General features: G+C 45.0%; 3 protein-coding genes across 18 annotated transcripts in view; 1 reads left to right on the forward strand and 2 right to left on the reverse strand.

The window, feature by feature from the left end:
* The window catches only part of ubr4 (ubiquitin protein ligase E3 component n-recognin 4), a 58,432-nt gene extending 47,941 nt beyond the window's left edge, over window positions 1-10,491 (reverse strand). For 12 of the 16 annotated variants that reach the window (XM_060051176.1, XM_060051138.1, XM_060051106.1 and 9 more), the window contains exons 1-14: window positions 10,348-10,491; window positions 4,951-5,048; window positions 4,480-4,583; window positions 4,097-4,226; window positions 3,625-3,770; window positions 3,406-3,508; window positions 3,145-3,286; window positions 2,647-2,771; window positions 2,267-2,391; window positions 2,108-2,167; window positions 1,727-1,917; window positions 1,194-1,314; window positions 634-771; window positions 128-245 (exon numbers count right to left, since the gene is read on the reverse strand). In XM_060051176.1, coding sequence (XP_059907159.1) covers window positions 128-245; window positions 634-771; window positions 1,194-1,314; window positions 1,727-1,917; window positions 2,108-2,167; window positions 2,267-2,391; window positions 2,647-2,771; window positions 3,145-3,286; window positions 3,406-3,508; window positions 3,625-3,770; window positions 4,097-4,226; window positions 4,480-4,583; window positions 4,951-5,048; window positions 10,348-10,472 — 1,726 coding nt within the window. In that variant the 5' untranslated portion in view covers window positions 10,473-10,491. The remainder of the gene's footprint in view (window positions 1-127; window positions 246-633; window positions 772-1,193; window positions 1,315-1,726; window positions 1,918-2,107; window positions 2,168-2,266; window positions 2,392-2,646; window positions 2,772-3,144; window positions 3,287-3,405; window positions 3,509-3,624; window positions 3,771-4,096; window positions 4,227-4,479; window positions 4,584-4,950; window positions 5,049-10,347) is intronic. The other 4 variants (XM_060051184.1, XM_060051168.1, XM_060051111.1 and 1 more) reach the window with 1 other exon arrangement.
* Window positions 10,492-11,248: 757 nt separating this feature from the next.
* Window positions 11,249-22,587, forward strand: emc1 (ER membrane protein complex subunit 1). The gene is made up of 22 exons (XM_060051213.1): window positions 11,249-11,409; window positions 12,125-12,252; window positions 12,442-12,507; window positions 12,583-12,676; window positions 12,765-12,893; window positions 13,118-13,244; window positions 13,380-13,529; window positions 13,974-14,141; window positions 14,512-14,583; window positions 14,990-15,088; window positions 15,296-15,392; window positions 15,758-15,874; window positions 16,961-17,160; window positions 17,438-17,587; window positions 17,883-18,044; window positions 18,614-18,733; window positions 18,967-19,104; window positions 19,438-19,611; window positions 20,004-20,214; window positions 20,618-20,702; window positions 20,789-20,918; window positions 21,498-22,587. The coding sequence occupies exons 1-22, from the start codon at window positions 11,318-11,320 to the stop codon at window positions 21,675-21,677; spliced, it is 2,889 nt and encodes a 962-aa protein (XP_059907196.1). The 5' UTR covers window positions 11,249-11,317; the 3' UTR covers window positions 21,678-22,587.
* Window positions 22,588-22,745: 158 nt separating this feature from the next.
* LOC132457160 (ERBB receptor feedback inhibitor 1-like) lies at window positions 22,746-27,012 on the reverse strand. Its single transcript, XM_060051228.1, has 2 exons — window positions 26,970-27,012; window positions 22,746-25,141 (listed from the first exon to the last, which is right to left on the reverse strand). The coding sequence occupies exon 2, from the start codon at window positions 24,954-24,956 to the stop codon at window positions 23,991-23,993; it is 966 nt and encodes a 321-aa protein (XP_059907211.1). The 5' UTR covers window positions 24,957-25,141; window positions 26,970-27,012; the 3' UTR covers window positions 22,746-23,990.
* Window positions 27,013-27,018: the final 6 nt, after the last annotated feature.

Consider the following 27,018-nt stretch of genomic DNA (forward strand, 5'->3'; position numbering starts at 1 on the left):
TCTCTTTGTGCAGGGTATTAAGTAATTACATTATCAACAACATCGGAAAAATAAACAAGCCAATCCTAGATCTGCGGAGACTTGATATTCTACGGCCTGGTGAGAGCCCCAGTAAAGTACAATGTACCTTGGCTGCTGTCCTCCTCCGTACTGCTGAAGTCGTCCTCGTAGAAGGTGTTGGAGTCTGTGGAGGCGCTTGCGTCGCTGCTGACGGAGCCCTTCCTCTGACGCTGGAGCACGCACGCCTGCAGGACAATCGACACCCGGTTGTGTCAGTGAGTGAGGTGAATAGCATCAGCTTGCTCATTAAAAAATGGGATGTCCCCAAAGATGTCTTTGTAAATCGCTTTGGATAAAAGTGCTGCTAAACAAGTAAATATGATGACAAAATGGAATTTGTAAAAACCCTGTTGATACTAGCAATGTTATTATAGTTTCACCTTTTATCTTCACTAAGATATTACTATCAGTACGTTACATACATCAGTTAAGGTGTTGAGCATATAGGTTATCCCCAATCACGGATAAAATCGGACTTGTTCTAAAAAACGAAGACATCAACACACTTTGCATAGGTTTAAGACTTTTGGACATAGGGCACACCAGGGCTAGCAGTGAGCTAGGAGTCCACACCTTCTTGTAGGAGGTTGAGAGCAGGGTAAAGAGCAGGTTGGTCAGCGGCACAGAGTCAATGAGCCTCTGGACTCTCTGGATGGATGTGCTCTGAGCCATGATGTTGAGCTCTGCTGGGGGCCCGTCGCTGGCCCAGGCCTGTCGTCCAGGTGCATTAGAAACGTCACGTGTTAAATAAGTCATTGTGGGGGGAAAAACGTTTGTGTTGAACTTGTAGGCTAGGATTGATCAAACAATATTATTATTCATAGAGACATTTGTTAATTTGGAATCCTCAATATACATCACTCAATTTATAAAATAAAAGGCAGACAATATTGTAAAGAAAATGAAACTCATGAAGTCAACAGACTGACCAGCAGATGGCTGTCACATGCTTTGCAGCCTCCCGTTCCTGATCACCTATCAAATTAAGTTACGCTTTCCTCAACAGCAGTGACACTCTTAGGTTTCATTTTCATTTCCTCTGAACTCCCAGTTTCACAGCAACACAGCAACATATTCAGCGTGCAGTACGACTCAGAACCACGGGGGGCACTTCAACATGCAGAAGGACTCACGGTTTGTGTGGTGGGTCTTACCCGGTGAAGGGCTTCCACCTGGAGGTCTTGGAACAGGGAGGTAAGTAGTTTGATGGCGTGGTTGGCCAGGATGACGGAAAGGACTCCAAACCCTTGGTGCCTTGAGGAAAGAAATTAAAAACATTTACAAAAAAAAAAAGATAATCTGCATTGAATACAAAGCAATAGGCCATCGACATGTTGAAACAGGGCATAATGTGATTACAGTAGCTTACTTGGAAAACCTCGGAAAAGTAAAGACATTTACTAAACTGAAGTATAAACCCCAAAGAACAAAGCTCATATTTCAGTTGGTTTTTGTTGCACGACCCAAAAAGCAAGTATAATGATATTGTTATACTTGTTTTGTTTTTTAAGGTAAAAACAAAGGTTTTCCCAGAGTGGGAATTGAGCGGTTCACAGAAATTCAAAACCACTTTGTGTGCGACATGCCATGTGCTTTGGGCTGAAGAATAAAAACGGAATTTAAGGAGGGCAGCAGGCGGGCATGACGGCGTCGTGCCAACGCGTACCCTTTGCCGGGGCCCAGTTTGGGCGAGCCCGCGCCTTCCTTGGTGCGCGCGGCGATGTCCCTCACGCGCAGTGCGGCCAGCGGGTCCTTCTCCTTGCCCTTGTCGGCCAGGGCGGTGGGGCTCAGGTTGAGGATCAGGTACAGGCTGTTCAGCAGGCACCAGGCTCCCAGCAGCTGGAAGTTCTGGTAGTGCTGCGGCCGGACACAGAATGGACATTGATTATCAATGGTCCAGTACTGATACAAGTATCAAAACAATTATAATTGAAGTAATGCATCGTTCAATCACTATTTAAGCGTAATAGAAATATTAAAAATATTTTTTTTTTTATAAATTCATGTATATGCTCATCACATCTTGGTTGTATACAAAGGTCCTCACCTCTCCTCCAGCTCTGCGAGAGTTGCTGATGGCCTGTCCAATCATTTCATAGATCTCCAACTGTTTTGAAACACAAGAAAGGTTTTCCTCGTTAAATTAGAACACCACTGAATACTTCCTCTCACTGTCGTCACGCCATGCGTTAGTGGTCCTACTCACACATTTCTGCACGATGGTGGCAGCGTCGTTCTCGTAGTCTTCCTCTTTACTGCCGGTGGAGGCTGAGCGGAGTTGCAGGCCGCTGCCCACCTGCAGGATTGCCATGCAGGTAGCCACGCTCACACCTGGGGCACAGTAGTACCATCATTTACGACAAACTCCAAACGTGCAAAATAGGAAAAAGACAATATTACGTATATTCGATTATCTCGATTAGCTTTGCAATTAACCAACCAATAACTCCAGGATGACATGCACATGGCCCCTTGTTAAAGTGATAACCTCCAAAGAATCCTTGTTTAACTTAACATCAATGTCAGGGTAGATGATTTAATTCTACGGTGACACTTTGTATAATGCATCAATCACATTGACCCTACCAGCGTAGAGACAGCTCAGGGCCAGCACGGTCATATCCAGTAGCCTGCCGGGCGTCAGGGGCTCCAGGACGGGAAGGGAGAGTGTGTCCAGGGCCATCGTCACGTCAATGACTAAAGAATGAAACCTGTACCAGAGGGAGGGAGCCGAACGCAGGTGAGCCGAGCGCCACTTGCAGACACGACGCTACCGTTACTCACACCGTCTCTCTTCGAACAATCGGAACTCGAACAGGGCCGCTGTCGCCTTATTCTTACCATTGCATGATTCGTGTACATGCGGATTGGAGAATGTAGTGATATCTCAGTACATTGTTATGCCCTAATAACAATACAATTAATATGTCCCCCTGGTTCACTGGTTCATTGGCATTACATTGAAAAGTAGGAAACAATTGTTGATGTAAAATGTCACGCAACATTTAACATTCTTTTGTTTCGATAATGCCGCAAAACTCCCGAGAATGGGGAGACTCCACTGAAAGAGGGAGAGAGGCTTACCCGTTGCGAACGGCGGTGGCGTCGGCCACCGTGGCGGGCATGATGAAGAAGGAGTTGGCTGATACAGCATCCTGGAAGCGGTTGATGTAGCGGAGGAAGTAGGGCAGGTTGAGGCACACCCGCAGCAGCTTCTCTGACCCACCTACAAGAAGCAGAACCACGCTGAACCAACCGACCATCCCAAACTCAAGCACCTTTCTGAATAATAAGGAGTTTTGCAGTTTGTAGTATATAACATTTCCTTGAAAGATCATTTCTCACCTAGTTCCTGTAAACTGGACACATTCTGAGAGACAAAGGCGTTCTTCATTTTGGCCTGGATGGCCTGATCTGTCGTCATTTGCTCGTCACAGTCGCTCTCGGCCTACATGGAAAGAGAACAAAAAAAAAGACGTTTCGTTTTAAGAGCAATTAATACGGGATCCTTCTACCGACAAGCGAGGCAGTAGAAGCTAACCGGGGGATGGTGAGAGGGTTTACCTGCGTGTGTGACGCCGACGGAGAGGACAGCAGGGTCGTCAGGTCCGGGTTAAAAACTGAAGTCAGTTGGTTGAAAAAGTTCATTTGCACTTCCTTGTGCCGGAGCTCTGGATTCAGGACACTGGGAAGCTCCTTCTGGTCCTCCACTGTGTGATTAAGGTGAATCATTAGAATGACTTAATGAGTACTACTTATCCATCCTCGGATTCAATCATTCAATTATATATTTATTGTCCAATCACAGCCGACATTGAGGTTTAACATTGAAAGTAGTCAAGCTTTTTCAACCAATGCCTAAACATAAAATATTGAATTATCTCTGACATCGGTGTTGGTCTGAGTCAAGCCTCTAAATGCCACTGCAGAGGCTATTGGAACAGGACCGCTGGGTATCGCTTGCCAAACAAGATACCAATCCAAACACCGACGCCATCCGACGGGGCAGACTTGGGCTGGGATGCCGTGCACTCACCGTCTGATAGGGTCTTGACAGTTTGAGGCAACTTGGCAGACTTCATCATTGCAGTGAAAGTTATGATCTCTGTGCGGTCTAGTCTGCTGCAACCTGTGCAGAGTCCTTTTATCAGGAGGATCAGGTGTTTCTAGTGGGGAGGGATGAAAGAGATTTACTTCTGAGAAATCTGAGGAAATTTGAAAATAATAATGCAACCCAAGCGATAACAAACAAGTAATGTACGTTTTTGTCACTATGTCGTATTTTTTTAATGTACATATTTCTCTTCAACCTTTTTTAAGTGACAATTCAGAAAAAACTGGTGACAAGATAATCCTAATTTTGTGCGGCACAAATCGTTGATAGTAGGTGTCCTTTCGTTCCTCAGCAGTTGGTCTTACCTGCGAAACGGCGCATGCTTCGTCTGGGTTCTCCAGCCGCAGCAGAGAGAATTCGATCAGAACTTTACATGCTGAGGCTACTGACTGCAGCTGGTTCCTTGGTACTACAAAAAAAAAGGCAGAGGAGGATTAGGTCAACAATGGTGCACATTTGCCTGGAGTAAAAGACACCACGCTATCAAGAGGGAACTTAAAAAGATCACAGAATCATGATAGTTGACATGTTTGAAACTACGTTTATTTGGTTGCACATGTATTTCATTGGGTGGATTTGAAGTGTGATTTGTTTGCATTTTATATTAGATTAATCTTTTAGTGGCCAGAGTGGCCTTCAAAACATACAGGATTCAATATGGACATAGTGTGTGACCCTCGTCCAGCCCCATATGACTGAGTAATGAGATGCGACATAACTTTGTCTGCAAGTAGCCAAGGTGCTGCACAAAGGCAGCAAGAGAGACGATGACTTACTTTGTCCACACACTGTGGTGATGTAATGTGCCGAGAGGGCCACGAATGATGAGTAGAATGGCTCATACTGTTTGTCATGGTGAAGAATCTCTGATTCACTGCGAATTAAGGTAAAACACATTGTTTTAGACATGTTTATTAATATGACGAGCGAGACGTGGACTGAGAGGGAGAAAGAAAGAAACACAGACATGGATTAAAACTGCCAGTGGTTCAACTTGAGAAACTATGCAAAACGTCTGGTATTTAGGTCATACCACGCCAAGCATTGTTAAAGTGCCCCATCAATCATAAATAGAAACACAGCTGGGAAATCTTGATTTTATAAAAGAAAGGTAAAAGGTAAAATATGCTCCATTTGCATTTTCAAGCCAGCTCGAGTGAAAACATTGCAGAAGAGGCGCTGCTCCTCATCCCTCCTTCTCAGAACCTTCACCACCCTCAAAAACCTCTACGCTGTTGTAGAGCAAATTTGCATTTGCTTCCTGTAAACCTAAAATTACTGTCTAGTCTACACAGCAATGTGAGTTTTAGTGCACATTTCAAAACACGCATATTGTACCAGCAAAATGCAACATCTGCCATGTATAAATGCCATGTTGACTACGTTCCACCTTGCCCTCTATTTTTGTTTACTTCAGCCCTAAATGCAAACTCGCTCACAAGAAGTTTGGCCTGTACTGTAGATACAGTAAGCTTCTTTTCCTCCGGTCCCAGACAGTGCAAGCTAAATCAGCATTGAAGGCTCCCAGCTACATTCGCTCTGTGATGCGGACCTAGTACACACACAGCAGACTAGACGCATGCTGCAAGAAGAGATAAGAATGTGTGAACTCTGTATGCCTTCTTAGAGAATGGTGCACTACAAACATTATGGGAAATATAATATAACACTCTAGATTGACATATCCACTGAAGGTTAGCGACAGGCAACAAGAATATCTGGATAATGCAGGCAACGTAGGCTTCCACCTTTGCCCCTAAGAAAAATAACAAATCATGACTACAACGGCTGCCATGCTGGGATGCCAACAGACTAAGCGTGCGTCGATCTTATGGACGAAAACACCACAGCCCCAGATCAAAACAGGCCTGCGGCATATCGGGTTGTGGTGGCTCAAACAACCCGGGGGCTAATGTGACACCACCAGGCAGAAAATAAGGGCAACTTGGATCAAGTTTACAGGCTCAAATTTCATTAATTGCCAACAGGTTAGAGGAACATGGCATACATCATTTATTATGTATTGGACCATTTCAAAACCTGGGTGAGGCTGCTGTCACACCTGAGCTGTTTGGTCCATCTTAGTCTAGCACTGGAGCGTTTCCCCCCATGGCACGGTTCGTTTAGGGAGATGTGAACGCCAATTCCTACATTGTTTCAGACCAAACGGTCTGCTATCAAACGGGGGGGCGACTCTGCCTGCTTTCAAGTGAACTTTGGTTCGGTTTGCTTTGGGTGTGAACGTGATCCAACCCAACTATGAGAAGTGAACTAAAACACAAGACATTGTGAGTTGAATCTACACTTTTACTGCCAACTGGAAATAATAAAACCTTCAGCCAGGTATACGTGAACCCAGATTAAAAAGAGTTTGTCAGATGGATGGAATAATGAGGTGAAAGCACACAAAACATGTTCGGACGACTATATAAAGCAATTGCTTGTGGTCATTGTTCACAAAAACACTGACATTAAATTATTCAGTGACTGCATGGGTCAGCAGCGGGACGTGTGTTATTTACAATGTTTGGTTAGCCTAACAAAGTCAAGTGTGAACGCTGATGATTTGCAACAAAGTGTCAACTTCCCCGAACTCAAGGTGTGAAAACTATGAAGGTATTATTGTAGCAAAAGTCTTTAGCACATGTAACTGCAGAATTTGAATGCGTACACTAAAGTCACAGTAAATTTGAAGTCGTATATATTTATTTTGCATGTGTACTCTAAAGTCACAAATGTGTAACAGTACATTTGTAGTCGTAAAAAAAATATAAATATTTTTTATACCATTGTAAACACAAAATAGGGTCTACGAGTACGCTAATCTGTGTTACAGGTGCACAAATCCTTTTGCTACAATTATTGCAGCGCAGTTGGTGCAAAACACATTCGCACACCCGTGTTTCATAATCTGAGAACATGCCCAAAAGGTGTGCATTCGTAAACCCAAATTTGAACAAATGCATCAGAAGTTGCACATCTGTGAACGCTATGTTAATTCAGCATTTTAATGAGCGAGCACAAAACCATTTTACAACTGCTCGAATCTGCTCCTGTAAGTCTCAGCTGTGGGTTTTTTTGCAGGTTGTTTTGCAACACCCCTAGGTGGTAAATGTGTAGCAAAAGTATTCGTATCCGTAGATGACAGAGCGTCCGTGAGCGGGACAAAATAGTCCCGCCCATAATTTCCTAATCCAATGAAAATCGCCGGCAGGGATGCATTTCTCAAATTACAGTGACGGCTGGTGGTGATTTTGGGTGGGTGGGCTAAAGAATGCATTACATTTATCAATACTTCACAGGGGTCCAGACGCCATGAGGTCACCTTTATATCTCTGTTCATAACTTTCATATAATGTGAATGATTTTTAAACAAGATTAAGTTGTAGAGAAAGGCATTTCTTTATTTGAAGCACAATTATAAATAAAAAGAAAAATAAGGTGCTTCACTGAGCTGAAATTGAACATTTCGAACTAAACCATTAAGCAAAATAAAACTTTTTTTGTGCTTAAAGTATTACACAATTAAAATGTTGACTGGTCTCCCTTTGCGCAAAATGCGGCTGTAGACGATCACACACTCTTTGGTAGAGACGTCTGTGTCGCCGTCAATCATGAAGGACATGTAGGGGTCCTTTTACATTATGTCATTTTACATTCGGCCTATGTAAAATGAAATGACTTAGTTCAAGGGAATTCTCCCCAAAGTATTGCATTAACATTTCTGAATTTATGTTATGGCGACCATTAAAATACATTCAAGGACATTTGCGGCATGTTGATGAAATACTTTGGGGGGAATTCACTTGAACTGAGTCATTTCATTTAACATAATGTAGGATACCCATCTCCGTTCAGTAGGACGCCCTCTTCACTTCTCCAGAAATAAACGTATCCCGTGCTGAGTATGCTGCGATCTTTATAGCTCCATGGCTGGCACGGGGTGGGTCCCAGTGTAATTTGAGAAATGCATCCCTGCCGGCGATTTTCATTGGATTAGGAAATTATGGGCGGGACTATTTTGTCCCGCTCACGGACGCTCTGTCATCTACGGATACGAATACTTTTGCTACACATTTACCACCTAGGGGTGTTGCAAAACAACCTGCAAAAAAACCCACAGCTGAGACTTGCAGGAGCAGATTCGAGCAGTTGTAAAATGGTTTTGTGCTCGCTCATTAAAATGCTGAATTAACATAGCGTTCACAGATGTGCAACTTCTGATGCATTTGTTCAAATTTGGGTTTACGAATGCACACCTTTTGGGCATGTTCTCTGTACTGTTACACATTTGTGACTTTAGAGTACACATGCAAAATAAATATATACGACTTCAAATTTACTGTGACTTTAGTGTACGCATTCAAATTCTGCAGTTACATGTGCTAAAGACTTTTGCTACAATAATACCTTCATAGAAAACACCCTTTAGCCTTATTTTTTTCCTCTTTGACAGGACCATGGTGTAACATCAAAATGGGAATGAATTTCATCATGGAGTACACGTTGGGATCTAGCCTATATGGAAAATGGTTAACTACCATATATATATTAACCAAGTATGTAATTTAGTCAATTCAATTTCAGGTAACATTTAGCATCATCAGGATATTACAGTCCAGGCTGTATTTTCTGGGTAATGGTTCAATATTGTTTTAAAGTTTTGGCACATATAACACATACCAAAATAAGAGTGGGAATGTTAACCTCTTAGCCAAATGTGAACATTAACCCAGTTCCCGATTTTAAATAATTTCCGAAAATGTAAATTAGACCACAAAGTGACCAATAGTGAGTTCTAAAGTAGCACTCACTTCAAGTCACCATCTCCAATCATTCTATCTGTAGATGGACTGGCTACCAAATAACATCATCTAGAGACAGTGATCGCTTTAGAAAAATGTCAACAGTCTTGTATAATTTGGTACGTCTTCTCCAGACCCCCCTGCCAACATGTTTTGCAGTAAACTTTTGAAGAATATATATGGTAAGCAACCATTTACTATGAATGTTTGCTAATGATGGCCCTTTCATCAGAATTCCCAGAAGGTGTTGTTACAGTGCACAACACATGCATATTAATTTATCTTAACTCAAACAAAATTAAGGGTTAGGTTCAAGTAGGACCATTATTTTCACTTAAAATACAGACTTTTATAATAAGAGCTTCCTATTGTTACGATGAAGTGGAAAAGCAGCTGGCCAGAAGTACAACGTAATTCATACAAATATGTAAACAATGGAACAAGTCTCACCAAATAACGATTTCAACAAACAACCGTATAGTTACACGCAAACGACTGTTATACATGCTGCCAAAAACTTCTAAACGCAATTGTTCAATGTGCTGCTTAATAAATAAATCTAGTTACAGCCTGCGGACTCGTGACCCGCCCCCTTTACAGTAATTATGAAGTATATAACAAATCGATAACAGTATATTACAAGACAACTTCTCCAAGTAGCCCGACACACCCTCCAAAATGTATGGACAGGCTTGTAGTCCCCCTTTATACCACCTCATTAGTTATGAGGAACTACACCTTACATGATCCGTCTAGTACATGATCTGTCCAGTCACACAACGAGTCAAACCAGCTGCCATGGGAGCTAGCAGACAGTCATGTTGACAGGCCCACAGATCACATGAACCAATACCAATAATAAACAAAATCCGGCCCATTACAATTAACCAACAGACACTGTTCATGGTCAGCTGCTAGGCTACATCTTGAAGCTCCAGGACGCTGGCCAGACAGGTCTCCAGGCCAGCTAGCCTGTTGGTCATGTTGGCGTTAGCTAGCTCATGATAAAGCATATTTTCACTTGAGACAACGTTGAGACACATAACTAATCCTAACAACGCGTTACCAATATGCTGGGCATGCTGTACAAATGCTCGCCATGTCTCGTGCGTTATGTTTTGCTTGCCTTTTAAGTGCGTATATGCCATGACACACAAGTACGCTAGCTTTGGAGCTAACGTCAAGCCAGTGAGTCGAGGTCAATGTAAACGGCACTGTAGTGTAGCTGGGGAACTGTGTAGCCGCTAACGCTAGCACTGTACCTGGGCTAGCGGGCTAGCGAGTTAGCAGAGCGGTGGAGTCCGCGGTGGACATGGCCATTATCTGCGTCAACAGAGAGACAATAGTCCTTGACACATAAACGGTTACCTGTTGATAATAGAGCCAACGAGTTGGGGTAGCTCCTTCGTCTCAAAAGCGGTGTAAGAAGCCGATAAAAGCGGTCGTACTGCCGCTGTCCATTCGTGCTCCCCATCTTCTCCGCTCGACGCCATCTTGAAATAATGAGGGGAAAAAAACTGCCACTGGAAGGAAAAATTGTTTATCGAAAGTAAATCACAAGGGGCGCTCATGTTCCAAACCAATATATGGACAATCCTAATGGTTTCATTTCATGAGGGTTCTTCAGATGTGTTACGCTACTGTATATTCACTCACTTAATATGATGTATAATAAATAACATAAATACTTCTACGAGATGATTATAAGGAGTACCCGGCCTTTACTCTTAAATATGTGAACTTGTGAAGGTTTACAACATGGAGGAAGAGATGGAACATACAATACATTGGGTACATTGTTTACAGAAGTCTAATGGGGACATTGTGAAATTCAAGATATTTAAGGTATATTCAAGGTATTCAACATGGCTTCAAGTAAAAAAAGTATTACCAAAAAATTGGTTAACATTTAACCAAAATACAATACTGGCTCAATATCTTTGTCATAGTCTTTGGTTTAAAATTACAAACTGGGTTAGGGTTTTATTCAATAGATACCAGACAACATAGATCTGACCATAGTTTATTCATGTTAATTTGTAAAAGAGACATAGCCTTTATACTTATTTCCCGAGTCACTAAAGTGGAAATGAGTATGTTAGAATTCATAGAAAGCTATCTCCTATCGTGATTATTATGTTATCTGGAGCTTTCCATTGCCACGGCTCCCCATAGACCCTCTCAAAAACACTGTTCTCATGTTCTGTGAATAAGATCCAGCCGATGGACATCCGGCCCAGCAGCGGGCGCTATACGCGGTGAGCTGCGGAAGTGGGAGCCTGCAGAGACCACTATATTTCCTCTTTTCCCCGTAGTGCCATAGCGAGCCGTTGCTAAAATGGCTATTATATTCACTTTATGTTTTAATTTATTTATATTGTGTAACTTTGCTGGTGCTGTCTTTGAGGATCAAGTTGGAAAATTTGACTGGTAAGATCGATCCCGCGAGTTTCTTGCTGTATCGTAGAGGCGTTATTTTGGATTGATTCAATGCTAATGCTAGCACCTGTCACTGCCATTAGATTGCAACGCCGAGTGTGCTGAATGGGGTTGTAGCATAATCTGTGTAATCTGCGCAATTTATGAATTAAATGTTGCTGCAAACTTTGTGTTTTTGCAATAAGCGTTGGTACAGTTTCACCAGTTATTGTAATCTCTTTTCATAGTATTTCTATGTAGTTATTAAATGACCCACATCTAGAAGAAACTACATCGTTCTTGAGTATAGTGTGAGGAAATGTCTGAGCCGGAAATTCTGTTTGCGTTTTATACTATGATTGTGCTATATGTATTGGTTTCACACTGAAATTGTCGAGTAAAATCCAAAATTCTTGCAATTTGTATAATGCTACTTGCATTTCCAAAGGACAAGACAAAGTGTGGTGATTCAAATCGTTTTATGAGCCATTGTTTGTAGGTCAACAGTTAGCCGTCTTGGATAATCTACATACAGAGATCCCCCACAATGCATCTCTGAAGCTATAATCATTACAGTAATTAATCACAATCATAATTAATTTTTTTGATGTATCAAGAAGTTCATTAATCAACTAAACACTTGCATTGCGACAATTCCTAATTTTTCATTGTGCTGTTTGTTGTGTTATTATGAGTACGTCTCCATTTGTTAATGTTTTTTTTGCAGGCGACAGCAATATGCAGGAAAAGTTCGCTTTGCCGTATTTGATATGCACGCCCAGTCATCTAAAAAGGTGATGATGGCCACGGAGAGCAATGTGTTCGCCTCAGTGAATACCAGAACTGGAGATCTTGGTGAGTAGTAGTATGTTGGTTTCCAGTCACATTTTACAGACGTATTTTTCTTGCAGCCAATGCATGAAAGTCTTCAGTTGCTTCTCCTCCCAAGAAATGCTTTTGATTAACAGTGTGTTCAAATAAAGTCAGATGTCGTAAAAGTAGTCATAGTACTCAAACCAATACTGTGTACGATTTTTGTTTCAGCATGGCGCCATGTAGACTCCACGGGGCCTGAAGGAAACATCGATAGTCTTCTGCTGCATGGACAAGGTGAATCTAGAAAGACGGAAGGAACGATCACAGATATGGTAGATAACAGAAAGCTAACTATTTGTTGTCTTCCAGACGCTGTACTCGTGGTCGGGGATGGGCGCCTCCTTCGTTCGTGGGACATAAATGTTGGCGGTTTGAACTGGGAAATGGTTCTTGACTCTGGCAGGTGATTATCACATTGCTCATCACGTTGCTTTTGTTTATGTATTTTACCTTTATTGCGCCAGTTATTAACTAGTGTTGATTTCCTGTAGTTTCCAAGCATCAAGCTTTGTTGGGCACCTAGACTCAGTGAAGTACGTGGCCGTGCTGAAGAAAGCAGCCATCTCGCTGCATTACCTGTCTAATGGCCATCAGAAATGGCTGGAGAATCTTCCTGAAAGGTAAGGGCAATATCAATACAGAATGTGAACACTTTATCCCCCCAGTATTGCCTATATCATTACAAGTTCTTCTGCTTGTACTTTTGAATGTATTGTGCCCCTTATTCAAGAAGGCTTAAGCATAAGCTTAAAACCTAGTATGGAATGTGATCTTAATACCTCCATTATAACGCCTAGTAAATAGGTGATCAACCATTGAACTGAACCTCTTTGTTCTCCCCCAGTGAGACCGTTCAGTACCAGGCTGTCTACTCTGAGGGAGATGGGAACGTCTATGTCCTGGGTGTGGTTCCCAATTCCCACATTTCGATTGTAACGTTTAGTGTTGAAGACGGGGAGATCCTTAAGCAGGTAACGTTCATATCTTTGACGGTTTCCTGCATCGTCATGTAAAAAAAGATGACTATTAGTGCTTCATGCAATTCTGAAATGTTCTGAAACGTATTTCATTCATGTAAAATGCTTTTCGCGGGTCTATTTTTTTAGGTTCAGGTGGAAGCTCCGTGGCTGTCGGACCTGGGTGCTAACTGTGTTGTAGTGGGCCAGGGGGTTCTGTTGTGCGCAGATGTGGCTACTCTGTCACTGTACACACTGGACCTCCACCTGGAGTCCCAGATGACCCAGATCACCTTGCAGGTACCTTCTAGAAACCTATTCATTTCTGGTCATTAATTAACTTTGTTGAGGCCTTACTCTCCTGGGAATGGTTTGCAACTGATTAGGGGGGTCTATCATAACCCCTTTCAATATCGTTAGAGAAACTTCTAAAAGCTGATACACCTACTCAACTGCGATAAATCAAGGTTTAAAATAGGTATTTAATGAAGGGTAAGTAAGTGGTGAAGGGATTCCTAACCAACTATATACCAACATATATATGCATTACTACTGCACCAGGCAGGAAGGACCATATCGTCGGAAGTGGAAAAGCTATTACCATTTGTGACGTTTAACAACCTTCTGCATCACATGTACCTGCTATTCGGTAGTTTATCCTTCTCCCCAGTGACAGTACCCATCAGCCCTTACTCTTCGATTACGATGCGTATCCTAACGGTTCTTGTATCTCTTGTCTTTCAGACCCTTGAGCTGGAGCTGGCCCCTGGCTTCCAGCCGGTCCTGACGTCCACCCAGCCCACCGCAGCCCAGCCCCCTCTCTCTGAGTTCTTCCTCCAGCTTGGACCCGAGCACCACCTGCTGCTGCAGCTCAAAGACAACCAAGTCGTGACACTGAGGGACTTCCAGCCCGTAAGTCACCATTTGATGTACTTGACTCCCCGTGTGTTTGGGTAATCTTTTGTTCGATCGATTGACCTGCTCAACTTTTCATCATAAATGAACCACTTTTATGTAGGAGGCACGTGTTTGTTAGTGTTTGAGTGTTGGTCTGGATCTTTCTGTTAAAAATACCATATCTTCATATAAGTGGTCAAAAAGAACTAGGATAACCAGAAATGTTAAACCTGGATTTATAAAGAAAATATATTTTTTGTTTTATTCAAATATAAACAGTATGTCATTCCTCCCTCACCTAACCATCTGTTATGCAGTTCAGAACATTATATGCGGCTGAATGCGGGGGAGAATTCCATTTGAACCTTCTTCGTCTTTATTTCAGTCTCTGCTGGTTTCCTTTGCAACCACTGGTGAGAAAACTGTTGCTGCTGTCATGGCGACCAAGAATACAACGGTGAGAATCTCAGGGGTTCAGACGTTGAAAGCACGTTTCTCACTGATCGTTCACAAGGATGATGCTCTTTGTAATTACCCGAGGGAAAGATATGGACATCTTGATTTTCCATATTTTTTGTATTAAATATAATGAAGTCCATGCTTATATGCTTCTGTAAAATGAAATAACGTATGGCTTTTGAAGTATTTTTTCCTTAAAAAACTATGTTTTGGGTCTTGCAAAATTGTGTATATTTAAAAATGTGTTCTTTCATCTGACGTATTATAATTTGTATCCTACTAAAAACCTCAGTTTTGAGATTCATAAGTCCGATATTGAGAGCACACGAAACAAGCATGGTGAAAACCTCTGTTCACACAATAAGTCGCTAAGATATGTTGTCTCCACCCTACCCCCCTCCTAGGCCAACACCATCATTCTCTACAGTGCAGACTCTGGTCGCAGGCTCCTGGACACCACTATAATCTTCCCTGTGGACCCCAACAGTGGGAAACCAGAGAAGGTGAGTCCACACTTTACACAAAACTGAGGAGCACAGAACATTATTTCAATTCCGGAGAACCCAAGGGAAACTAAAGTGCTCTATGGCTTATGCCAAGGATCAGGGAATAGCCGTTTTTATATTTTTATAAACATAAGCCCTATGGCCGTCCCTTGTTGCAAACGTTTAACCCTGTCCACCTCCGTGATTGTGTGCTTTGGTTTCCAGCTGTACATCCAGGCCTTCCTGAAGAAGGACGACTCTGTGGGCTACAGGGTGATGGTGCAGTCTGAGGACCAGACTCTCACCTTCATGCAGCAGCCAGGTGGGAGCTTCCTCCTCTAGTGGCTCTTCTCCGCTTCAACCGGAGCTCCGAATGACAATACAGGCAGATTGTTACTAATGTGACCATCCAAAGTATTGTAACCTACTGTAAAACTGTTGTACAAATGACAAAACGAGAATAATCCCATGGTGTACACGGAGGATCAAATGTTTTTCCATATCTCCAACCTTGTTAGTGTTGATATATTTATATATACATGATTGAAACTACCTTATGGGGAGTTTCATTCATCTATATATGTATATATATATCTCTCAACACTAACAAGGTTGGACCACGGAGCATCAGAACAAGGGCCAGCCGTTCTTCAGAGGAGTGATGGAGGCTGTGTGGTTGGCTTGCAGGTCGTGTGATGTGGACCAGGGAGGAGGCCCTCTCGGATGTGGTTACCATGGAAATGGTGGACCTGCCTCTCACGGGCACGCAGGCCGAGTTGGAGGGGGAGTTTGGCAAGAAGGCGGGTAAAGGAGCCATTTTGATTTGAATACAAATGACTCACCTTTTTTTAACATTTTGATTAATATGCTTTCAAACCTGTTGTAGTCCATCCACAACAATTGTTTTCTTTTACGATAACCTACTTTATCAGAAAAGTACCTATTTTAATTAAATGGTTAAGAAAAAAGAAAAAATTCAGTCCTAAATCATTACATTGTAGAGTTATAGTGATGCAGAAGATAATGGCCAGGCTGATTTATTGTAGCAGCTGTAGTTTTTGAGTGACAGCAGGAGGAGGTTCCAGCAGCGGTCCAATCTCTCTTTTCTGTTGCTTTGATGCTAATGCTACTGCTAATGCTCTAATGCTAATGTTCTGTAAGCTTCATCCTCCTTTTGTTTTTTTGTCCTTTTATTTCAATGCGGCATTTGGATTTAGCCATACAAGGTAACGTGCTTCTCTGCTTTTTGCATTTCTTGGATTTCATGTGCTTTTCTGAAAGTATTTTGATGAGAAAAGCATGTTTCACTTTTCAGCCTTTTAACCCCTTTTATCTGACGTGCGTGCTTTCATACACTAAATCAAACCATTTCATTTAATGAGTCTAACAAAAGTGAATGCTTCAAAGGGCTTCACAGGAAGTTTTAAAGGCACTTTCTAACCCTTAAATTGTTGAAAGTAAAAACACCCAAAATCTAACTGGGCAAATGATTAAACACAAAAGATCTGTCGTATGATATTGTAATACATAATTCAAAAAAGTACATAAAAAAAACCCGCAAACGACCTAGCACGGTAGTTATTTGGGTAGAGATGAGCGACCGGCTGGTCGTTAAATAAGCACAAATGTATTTAAACACAACTTTACAAGCAAATTCAATGTTTCTATTATTCTATTCTGCACTGGACACTCGTTAAAACCTCATGGTAAATCATGCACATCTGTAAATATAATGTTTTTACTAAGAAAATATAAAGGCGGACATTTCCGACCTCTGTTTATATTGAGAATCCGTCATGCCAATCCAGATGCATGCAGCCCTCCTTTCCTCGAATAATGGAACCGTCTCCTCCAATGTCCCTGCTGCTGCGTATGTTCTCTCCCGTCCAGACGGCCTGTTCTCCATGGTGCTGAAGAGGCTGTCCTCCCAGTTCATCCTGCTGCAGGCCTGGCTGGGCCACCTGTGGAAGCTGTTCTACGACGCCCGCAAGCCCCGCAGCCTGGTGAAGAACGACGTGACCATCGAGACGCTGTCCCGGGACGAGTTCAACCTGCAGAAGATGATGATCATGGTCACGGCCTCGGGAAAGGTACGTGAAGCGGTTCCTCTGGCGAGGAACTGGGCTCCTGAGTAATCATGGTCATGTGGTTATTATGCATATTGTGGATTGTAATGACCATTAAATAGCAACATATTCATTGGCATACATAGACTATGGTTTACATAGACTGTTTTGAGATGTTATTGGATAAGGAGCATAAATATAAGCTAAGATGGCCCTTAAACGATTCTCAGACAGGAAATATGGCGTCGCTGCAAAAACAACGGGTCAGTTGCAGAAACTATTTTCCGTGTTTGCCCTGCAGCTCTTCGGCATCGACAGCAAGACGGGCACCATCGTGTGGAAGCACTACCTGGAGAACGTGCCGGCGAACGCAGCCTTCAAGTTGATGGTGCAGAGGACCACCGCCCACTTCCCCCACCCGCCCCAGTGCACCCTGCTCATCAAGGACAAGGTGGGGGGCCACGGGCGCTCAGGGGGGCTGGATCACACAGGGACGGCTCTGTTGAGCTTATGTAGCGGTGGGAAATGTAGGTCTTAAAGGTCATAAAGGGAAATGTTTTCTGGTAAATTGCTTGTGTACAAACTGCCAAACACATCAGATATGTCTTTGCTACTATCGTTATGGATGGAAATGTATTTGTATGAATGCATCGGTCATGTGTGGTCCGTGCGCTCACATGCACAATCATCCGTCACGGTCAGGACTTGTAATTGTATTCCTCTGTGTGTGTGTGATGGTTTTCCAGGACACTGGACTAGGCATGCTCCACGTCTTCAACCCCATCTTCGGGAGGAAGAGCCACGTGGCGCCCCCCTCCCTGCCCCAGCCCATCCTCCAGTCGATCCTGCTGCCCATCATGGACCAGGACTACTCTAAGGTCCTGCTGCTCATCGACGACCAGTACAAGGTACCCGCATGACGTCGTGCTGACGCTAACACCCACGACCCTCGTCAATTCAATGCTCTTTTTTTTTTTTTCTGGTACCGCCCTTAACCACCATTACAGTCTCGAAGGGCTCAACAGGCCAAATATTTATGACACCCCCCTGACCCAATCCCCCAAGAGGGCAAGGAAAACTCCCTTAAACAGCAAGGAAGAGATCTGGTGGAGCGAAGCAGGGTGGGGGATCCACCCTTCCAGGGATGCTCAGCAGGGCAATGGATGCCATAATTGACCCACGTACAAACGTATATACGGGCAAAACTTTTTAAATCGGTGATGGGGTGCTGGCCGGTCAGCCGGAAGGAGTGTCCAGGCATCCAGTCGCAGTTATCCCAACAACATAATGAATCAGAAGGGAAAAGTGCATAGCGGAAATGTAGACAGCTGCTTATTTAGTAACGGCGCACACAAGATTCACAGAAGTAGTCGTCAGGTTGTGTTTTGTTCATGTGGATAAAGATCCCACTCAGTTTATGTTAATTCTGTGAGTTCCGGAGCGTTTCCTTCCACCCCATCTGGTGTCGCCCCCGCAGGTCTCGGCCTTCCCCTCCAGTAAGAATGTGCTGCAGCAGCTCCAGGAGATGGCCCCTACCATCTTCTTCTACCTGGTGGACCCCAACATGGGACGCCTCTCGGGGTACCGGCTACGCACGGTCAGTTTGAATCTCAAGTCGCGTGCATGTGCTTCGTAGGTGACCAGCGGCCCGGGTTCGATCCACACCCGTGGTCGATGGCTACATGTCGTCCTAACCCTCTTCCTCGACCCCACTTTTCCCAGCCTATTCCAAATAAGTCACCTCAAACATTGTTCATGCGTCAGATTAAAAAAAAACTTTAAAAACAACGTTGAAGAAAGGTTTTAATTTGTTTCGCCGGCGTCTCCCAGGACCTCTCCACGGAACTGATCTGGGAGGTGGTTCTGCCGCTGGAGGTCCAGAAGGTCCTGTTCGTCAAGGGGAAGAGGTGTAACGAGCACGTGCACTCCCAGGGCCGTGTGATGGGCGACCGCAGTGTGCTCTACAAGGTACCCGGCTTGCCACGGTCCCACGCTATGCGCTCAAGGGATTTTGTTCATTCACTCAAGTTGATCAAAACAACCGGACGAGCTATTCTTGTCGTCATATCAACCACACAATGAATCGCACATTCGCACGGAAGAAAGAAAAAAACTGCCTTATTAGGTTTCCATGTCTCATACATTCCTAGCGTATATCCTTCTGCAGAGCTTGGCCAACCTCGGCATACTCCTTGTGTAGTTTTGGCAAGGTCGTAAGGATAAAAATGACGTGATTGCGTAAGAAACGCATGCCTGGCCATAACATCGACCCCTTCCCCCCCCCCGCTCTCCACCCTCCAGTACCTGAACCCCAACCTGCTGGCGGTGGTGACGGAGAGCACGGACCCCCACCCGGAGCGCAGCTTCGTGGGCGTGCTGCTGATCGACGGCATCACCGGGCGCATCATCCACGACGCCGTGCAGCGCAAGGCCCGCGGCCCGGTGCACCTGGTGCACTCGGAGAACTGGGTGGTGGTGAGTCCCAGGCTCACTCCTAATGTACTCTTACCACACCGCCTTGGGATTCTGACGACACCTGTTTGTTGTTGTACGGCTTGATGGTTATGATCACGGTAAAGTGTATTCTGACTCCGTAAGCCATTAAAACTAGACTCTTTTGGTTTCTGCCGCCTCCTGGCTTGCTGTCATTTCTACTCCTTTGTTAATATTTAAACATACTTTCTTTATTTTGGAGATTGCCTGGTAACTAAACAAAATATGTCATACAAAGGTGTGTGTGGGTGAGGGTGTGTGGCATACGCTTTGAATATTTGTCCCTACTTCTAGTAGCGGACCTCCCCCCCTCAGTCCATGCCGCGCCCGCCTCAGACGTCGTATAACCGCTCTTCCCCTCCCCCGTCTCGCAGTACAAGTACTGGAGCACCAAGTCCCGCAGGAGCGAGTTCTCGGTGCTGGAGCTCTACGAGGGCATGGAGCTGTACAACAGCACGGTGTTCAGCTCCCTGGACCGGCCCCACGTGCCCCAGGTCCTGCAGCAGTCCTACATCTTCCCCACCGGCATCTCCGCCCTGGAGGCCACCCTCACCGAGAAGGGCATCACGAGCCGCCACCTGCTGGGTCAGTGTGGCCTGGCTGTTGTGGTCAAGACTTCCTCTGAGGGACTTCCTGGTCGCCGATGTGATCAGCCGTCATGTTGTTGTTGTTGTTGTTGTTGTTGTTAAGGGATTTCGGTAGTGTGGGGGATCTCTAGCGTGTTAGCTTCATGGGATTGATTTGATTTCGATTGAATGGTTTTGTGTTGTTAAACTGCTCAACTGGACTGCACCTTTTTGAATTGAATACGCGACCACATCCTTTTTTTTTTAAATAATTTTAAGCACTGATGGATTTTCAATCTCTGATCGGCCTGTACAGTTTTACAAAGTGGTGAACTATGTGTTTGTAAAGGAACTTAAACATTCACTCATGAACACATCTGTAAGCCCATCTGAAAAATAAAAAATCTCCATCCTGTCTGTAGTCGGCCTGCCGTCGGGAGCCATCCTGTCCCTCCCAAAGATGTTCCTGGACCCTCGTCGGCCGGAGATACCGACTGAGCAGAGCCGGTACGTACCCCTAACCAGACCTCACCTTCTCCTAGGATCAGTGCTGCTCTCCATGTTAACCTCACGTTGCTCCATCATGTCCCCAGTGAGGAGAACCTGATCCCTTACGCTCCCGAGATGCCCATCCGTAGCGAGTGGTTCATCAACTACAACCAGACCGTGTCCAGGGTGCGGGGAATCTACACCGCCCCCTCTGGCCTGGAGTCCACATGCCTGGTCAGTATTCAGTTTTCCAATTGTTCCAAATAAAAAATAAATAAAATGAATATTGAATCCAAAGCATCCATTAACATATTTAGCTATATGCGATGAGTATGAAAAGTTTGTGGCTTTTCTGCTATAAATGTTGTGTAAGGGAATCCAATGAGGATGTATTTAATTTGATCATACATATCACACCTATGTAAATAGTAGTAAAAATAGTGTTTTGGTCATACTTAAGGTATTAATCGTGCCATTATTTGTCATTATGGGGTGACATTGTTGTGTTTGAAATATGATATATATTAACGTTTTACATTACTACAACTGTCTTGAGTACTCAAACGGCAGAGCATCGGCAACAACAAATCTCACAATGCATTCCGTCATACAAGCCCTATTCCCAACGTGTGTGTGTGTGTGTGTGTGTGTGTGTGTGTGTGTGTGTGTGTGTGTGTGTGTGTGTGTGTGTGTGTGTGTGTGTGTGTGTGTGTGTGTGTGTGTGTGTGTGTGTGTGTGTGTGTGTGTGTGTGTGTGTGTGTGTGTGTGTGTGTGTGTGTGTGTGTGTGTGCGTGTGTTTTGCGGGGGGGGCAGGTGGTGGCCTACGGACTGGACATCTACCAGACGCGCGTCTACCCCTCCAAGCAGTTCGACGTGCTGAAGGACGACTACGACTACATGCTGATCAGCAGCGTGCTCTTCGGACTCTTCTTCGCCACCATGATCAGCAAGCGGCTCGCCGAGGTCAAGCTGCTGAACCGCGCCTGGCGGTGAGGGCGGTCTCAGAGGGGTCACGACCCTTGCCCCCTGATGCCCATAGGCTGCCTTTTTACGGGACCTCGCCACTAACGGGGAGCCCTGTTTTGCCGCCATTGTGTGAGGTTGATTACAAGCCATTTTTGAAATCTTTGACGCTGCTTTTTTTGTGACATCACAAGTGGGAGCGTCCGCCCAGATGTATGATGGTTAAATTTGTTGGTACAGTCCGCCGTAGAGGCGGACTGTACCAACAAATTTGACCATCATACATCTATGTGGCCAGTCCACGTGCGATGTCACAAATGGGCTACATTTTAAATGGCTTGTAATGACTGGGATGAGTGGGAGGAGCCGAGGACAAAATCTAAACGTAGAATAACAGTCTTATTTGAACTATGGAGAACGTGGAGCGGCAGTGAGGTTTAGGAATGGTTTGTCTTTATTTTCTAACTTATTTTTTAAGCGCAAAGTTGTGACTGGTCGGGGTGAGATAAGTCGTTTGTGTAGATTTCATTTGATTAACTGTTTAACATTAATATGTGGAGAATTAATAAATATAATTATTTGGATGATTTGTAAGTTGGATTGTTTTGATGGTTTTCGTCTATTGATTTGTTCCTGGGATATTTTGCCTTTTAAAAACTGTGAAATTAAGAGTGAGTGATAAAGAGAAGTTACATCGACAAAACTTCAAAGAGTATTGCTTTATGTGTGTGGTTTTTCACATCCATTTGTGTACTTCCTTCTTCGCACTTGCTAATATACACACATCTCCGGTACAACCACAAACTCCATCGAGGCAGTAATAATATAAGTGGATCCATGTTAGCTTCACATGCCACACAGTTTAGTTTTTGGAATGCTGGAATCCTCTGCTGCTCTTGCATTTTTTTGTTTATTTATAATAAAACTATTTCAATATAAATGTGTGACTATAAGCATGGTGAAGTGTTTTCTAATGTCTGCAGAGTAAAAATCTCCTAATCTCCTGGTTTCCTGTTACTTGGACCATCTCACTACCTTTTATCCTTCCTGAATTAATGATTGCAGAAAGGGGAAATAATGAGTAAAACATTGAAAAAGTCATAATTTAAGTTATTTTAATTTTATAAATAGATCACTTCAAATTCCATTATCCTTTCCAAGACCTCTCATTCTGAAATTAGCACAACATGCATACATTAGGCCTTCGCCTAACATTTATACAAAAACAATCTACAAGAACTAAGCAACTGATGTAACAATGTAAACAAGGATCTTAGCATGCTATGCTAACACAACATGGCCTCTAACGGAATCACTGCCAGTAGCATAGACGTGTCTGATGTCATGGTTATTTGGTGACATGAATAAATTAGAAGGTGAATGGCATGTGGAGAAAGAAACAACGTGTAACAATTAAATAACAGCCTCCCATGTTCACGAAACATGGCGTTTTGATACACTTGCATTCAGGATACAACAGAATGACCAACAAATGCAGCATATGAAATCTAACCATCCAACTTGTGTTCAGTCCATTAAATAACATGTAATATACATAGAAAAATAGGATCACTACTCTCACATAACTTCCAGGGTATCGTTAAGTGCCTTTAGATTTAACATTAATTACACTCTGGAAATTGATAAAAATGTATTGTTTTTACAATTAAAAGTAGTTAAAAATCTCCCCAAAATTTGATTAGGTCTTAGTTGTCAGCATATGTTGTAGCTTCATATTGTTAATTCATTCCCAGTTTCCCATTTTTAATAGCTAAATAAATCAGTCAGTCTTTTAAATCATCCAATCTCAAAGTGAAGATTTCAAGTATCAGTACAAAAACAAATCACATGTCAAGGGTTATTGTGTCCAAGCACAGCTTGTCCAACGTCATTTCCCCATCTGGTGTCGTAATCATAACCTTCCATGCACTAAGTGGAGCCCTTTTAGTCTCAACCATTTCAGTCTGTCTGCGAAGGTCCAGAATCCGTAATACTGAAGACCGACCAAACCAGTCCTTTGAACACACGACCCACCGACGATGAGTTGTTCACACGTTACACTCAATCTGTTCAGTAATAAATAATAAGTAATCATAGCCAACTATCAATTCACTGAAGAGGAATGGACGGCTTGTGCAATGCACACACTTGTTGGGGGGGCCCTCATATGTCCCCGTGTCCCATGTCCAAACAAGGTGGCGTCTTGGGCTGCCTCTACCCTTGTACTGTACGCCACAGATGCCAAAGAACATCCCACGGTGGGCTTCCATAGTTGTAGTCCCTGAACAGCATTCAGACTCGTGAGGTCCCAACAAAGACAGTAGTTGTGAGTTTTTCATTTTATTATCTCTTCGGATCATTCATGTCCGGTGTGGGCCACGCCCCCGCGCCATGATCCGCCCTCTCCGGTTGGCCGAGGATCCTCTGCAGCCGCTCCTGATAGGCCGGTCGCGGCAGCAGGAAGTAGTGCGTGGCGCTGGCCTGGCGTCCGTCCTTCATGACGGGCACGATGCAGGGCGCGTTCTGGTCAGCAGGGGGCGCCCGTGCTCTCTGTTGCCGGGGCAACGGCCCCCTGCGGACGTACTTGGGGTTGGGGGCGAAGCTCTGCGTGGCGGGCATCACCCCGTTGATGTAGATGGGGAGGCTCTTGGGGCTGGGGGTGCGGGGAGGGTACGTGGCCACCAGGGGGAGCCTTGGAGGCACCTTGGGCGGCCGGTCCTCCTCTTGCCGACCCTGGGCCACGGAGGTGTCGCCCCTCAGGGTTCTTGGGTGGAGGGCCGAGGACTTGGGCGGGGGGATGGGGGCCCGCGGCGGGACGACGGGCTTGTCCTGGGGGGCCGGCGGCCGTGCGGGGCTTCCTGGGCCCTCGGTGCGGTAGGCCGGTCCCGGGTACGAGTACCGCAGGCCGGAGGGGGGCGGGGCGTCGGCGGGGTTCCTGGACGAGGACGCGGCCCTCCGTGCTCTGGGCGCCATCTGCTCGTAGCCCTCCCCCCTCTGGAGGAGGGGTTGCCCGCGGTTACCATACCGTAGATCTCCGGCCGGTGGCCAGCTGGTGGCCCCTGCGTCGGCTCCGACGGCGGACCAACGTTGCGACGCCGCGACGGTTCCGCCCTCTCCGCCCGCCGCCGGCACCGCCGCCGCCGCCGACGTGACCCCCTGGTAGGCATAGTTCACCTGGCCGAAGCCGCCGTAGCTCCCCCTGCTGGTGGCCCGGAAACACGGCGCCTTGCCGCCGGAGCTCTTGGGCAGGAGGCTGCGCTGGTCGCTGGTGAAGAACTCCACCTCGCTGTCCGCCGCCTCGTCCGCCATGAGCTCCTCCGGGTCGGGCGGGGGGGGCAGGGGCTTGGGCCGCTGGCGGTGTCCCTCCAGCACCGTCAGCCTCTGGAAGGAGGGGACCACCTGGTCGCCCTCTGGTGGTCGAAGCAGGTCGTTGCGGCACTGCGCCAGGCGATGAGTAGCGGAGCACAGTGCTGTTTGGCACGGGGGGAACTCGGCTGTAGGCGGGGGAGAAAAGGAATCAATGCTTTAGAAACGTTTGCGTTCGTGTTCCAGCAGTGCGAGTTGCCGCTCATCACCAGAGGGCTTTTCGTTCGGGGTATTGTTCTTTACAGGAGTGGCAAGTGGCGTCGTTGTCATCGGTGAAATCCAGTCATGACATTGTTCCGTGCAGGTGTAAGCAACCGAAAATGAGAGACAAGCAGAGGGGGAAAGCAGTTGGGATGGGGATGGGAAAAGAGAGATAGGAGGCTGAATTCCACACACTTTTTTTTCCCACTCACTTTCCCAGTGTTTCCCAGAGCCCGACTCTCCTAGAGTCGCCCTCGGGGAAAAACACCAGAGGGTGTGTGAGTGGCTGGGACTGTGCATGAACATGTCTGTGTTTATGGGTGGGATGTGTGTACGTGCGTGTCGATGTGTGTGTGTCGATGTGTGTGAAAAAAAAAAAATGTTTTGCCACCACATGCAGGAGGAGGAGGTGGGGACGAGGAAGGAGGAGGAGGGGGAAGAGGAGTAGGGGGAGGAGGTTGAGGAGGGGGAGGAGCGAGAGGGAGAGGAGGGGGGAGAGGAGTAGGGGGAGGAGGTTGAGGAGGGGGAGGAGCGAGAGGGAGAGGAGTAGGGGAGGAGGTTGAGGAGGGGGAGGAGGAGGAGGGGAGAGGAGGAGCAGGGGGCAGAAGAGTAGGAAGAGAAGGAGGAGGAGGAGGAGGAGGAGGAGGAGGGGGGGAGAGGAGGAGGAGGAGGAGGAGGAGGAGGAGGGAAGAGGAGGAGGAGGAGGAGGGGGAAACAGGATAGTACTACAAACAACAGCCTCTTCACCTATCACCCTGTTGGTCAAACATCAGCCACAACACCCCTGATTACGCAGGAAGCACTTATTTTTTCCTTTTTTCCCCCTCGTTTTATTATCTGAGCCTCGAGTGGCACAATCTCCGGCCGTTTCCCACCCCGGCAGACAACCTTCTGCGGGCTTCCGGAGAAAACATCCGATTTGTCAGCACCACCAACCCCACCACACACACCACCGCCAGCACCACCCAGTCCTCCGCAGAGGAACAGCGGGTGACCAGACTAGCGATAGCTCCCTCTCCTCCCTAGCCCTCCTCTCTGCTCCTCTATCAGAAGGATCCAGCAAAACATACAAAACAAAACCTGGGGGGAAACAGCCCAATCAAGCTGTTCATTCCTCTTCTATTCTGTTCTGTTCTTGTGTTTTTTGATGTCCCTGCTGAGGCCGTTGTATTTGATTAACTGAATACATGTGAAGATGTTATAATTATAGTTATAGTGGTAAAGAGCTACCCGTCTTGTTCATAGAAATCATATCAGTAGGCAAAAAGAGTTTAGTACACAAGTACCAGCACACAGAGATTATACTTGTTTTGTGAAACAAAGTCCAATCTTTAAAACAGACAACGATAACTTTGTAGTATCTTCTTTGTATACTTTTGTATGTACTGTGTTCTCGTTATCTTCCCACATAATTTCTCAGTCAATCCTGATTAAGGTCAGACTGACCTTAGATCAAGTAAAATCAGAGAAAATCTAAACTGTTGTTTTTTGTTATTGCATTCCAGTATACCAAATCCAAATAGAAAATTGTGTATAGAAAATTATCTAATGTCAACAGCCATTTTTTACAAAAAAGTGCTCACAAGTAAAGCTTAGATGCTTACATTTCTAATGTTAGCAAATATTTAAATTATAAAATATATACATATATTATATACTTGACTCAAAACATATTCTTGATCTATTCAAATACAAAATATTAAGACATATTCAAAATAGGACAAATTCAAAATGGAAAAATAGCGGGGTCCTCACTTTGAAAAGTTGTGGCTGGGTGCGTCTGCTGTAGCTGTGAGGTGTTGTG

Source organism: Gadus macrocephalus, chromosome 1 (genome assembly GCF_031168955.1).
Source record: "Gadus macrocephalus chromosome 1, ASM3116895v1".
Lineage (NCBI taxonomy): Eukaryota > Metazoa > Chordata > Actinopteri > Gadiformes > Gadidae > Gadus > Gadus macrocephalus.

Bases quoted from the DNA above. Each gene is read 5' to 3' on its own strand.
- LOC132457160 (XM_060051228.1), bottom strand. From the start codon at position 24,956: ATGGCGGACGAGGCGGCGGACAGCGAGGTGGAGTTCTTCACCAGCGAC.
- emc1 (XM_060051213.1), top strand. From the start codon at position 11,318: ATGGCTATTATATTCACTTTATGTTTTAATTTATTTATATTGTGTAAC. The intron at 12,677-12,764 runs GTGATTATCACA...GATTTCCTGTAG, and splicing joins ATGGTTCTTGACTCTGGCAG to TTTCCAAGCATCAAGCTTTG. The intron at 20,215-20,617 runs GTCAGTGTGGCC...TCCTGTCTGTAG, and splicing joins CACGAGCCGCCACCTGCTGG to TCGGCCTGCCGTCGGGAGCC.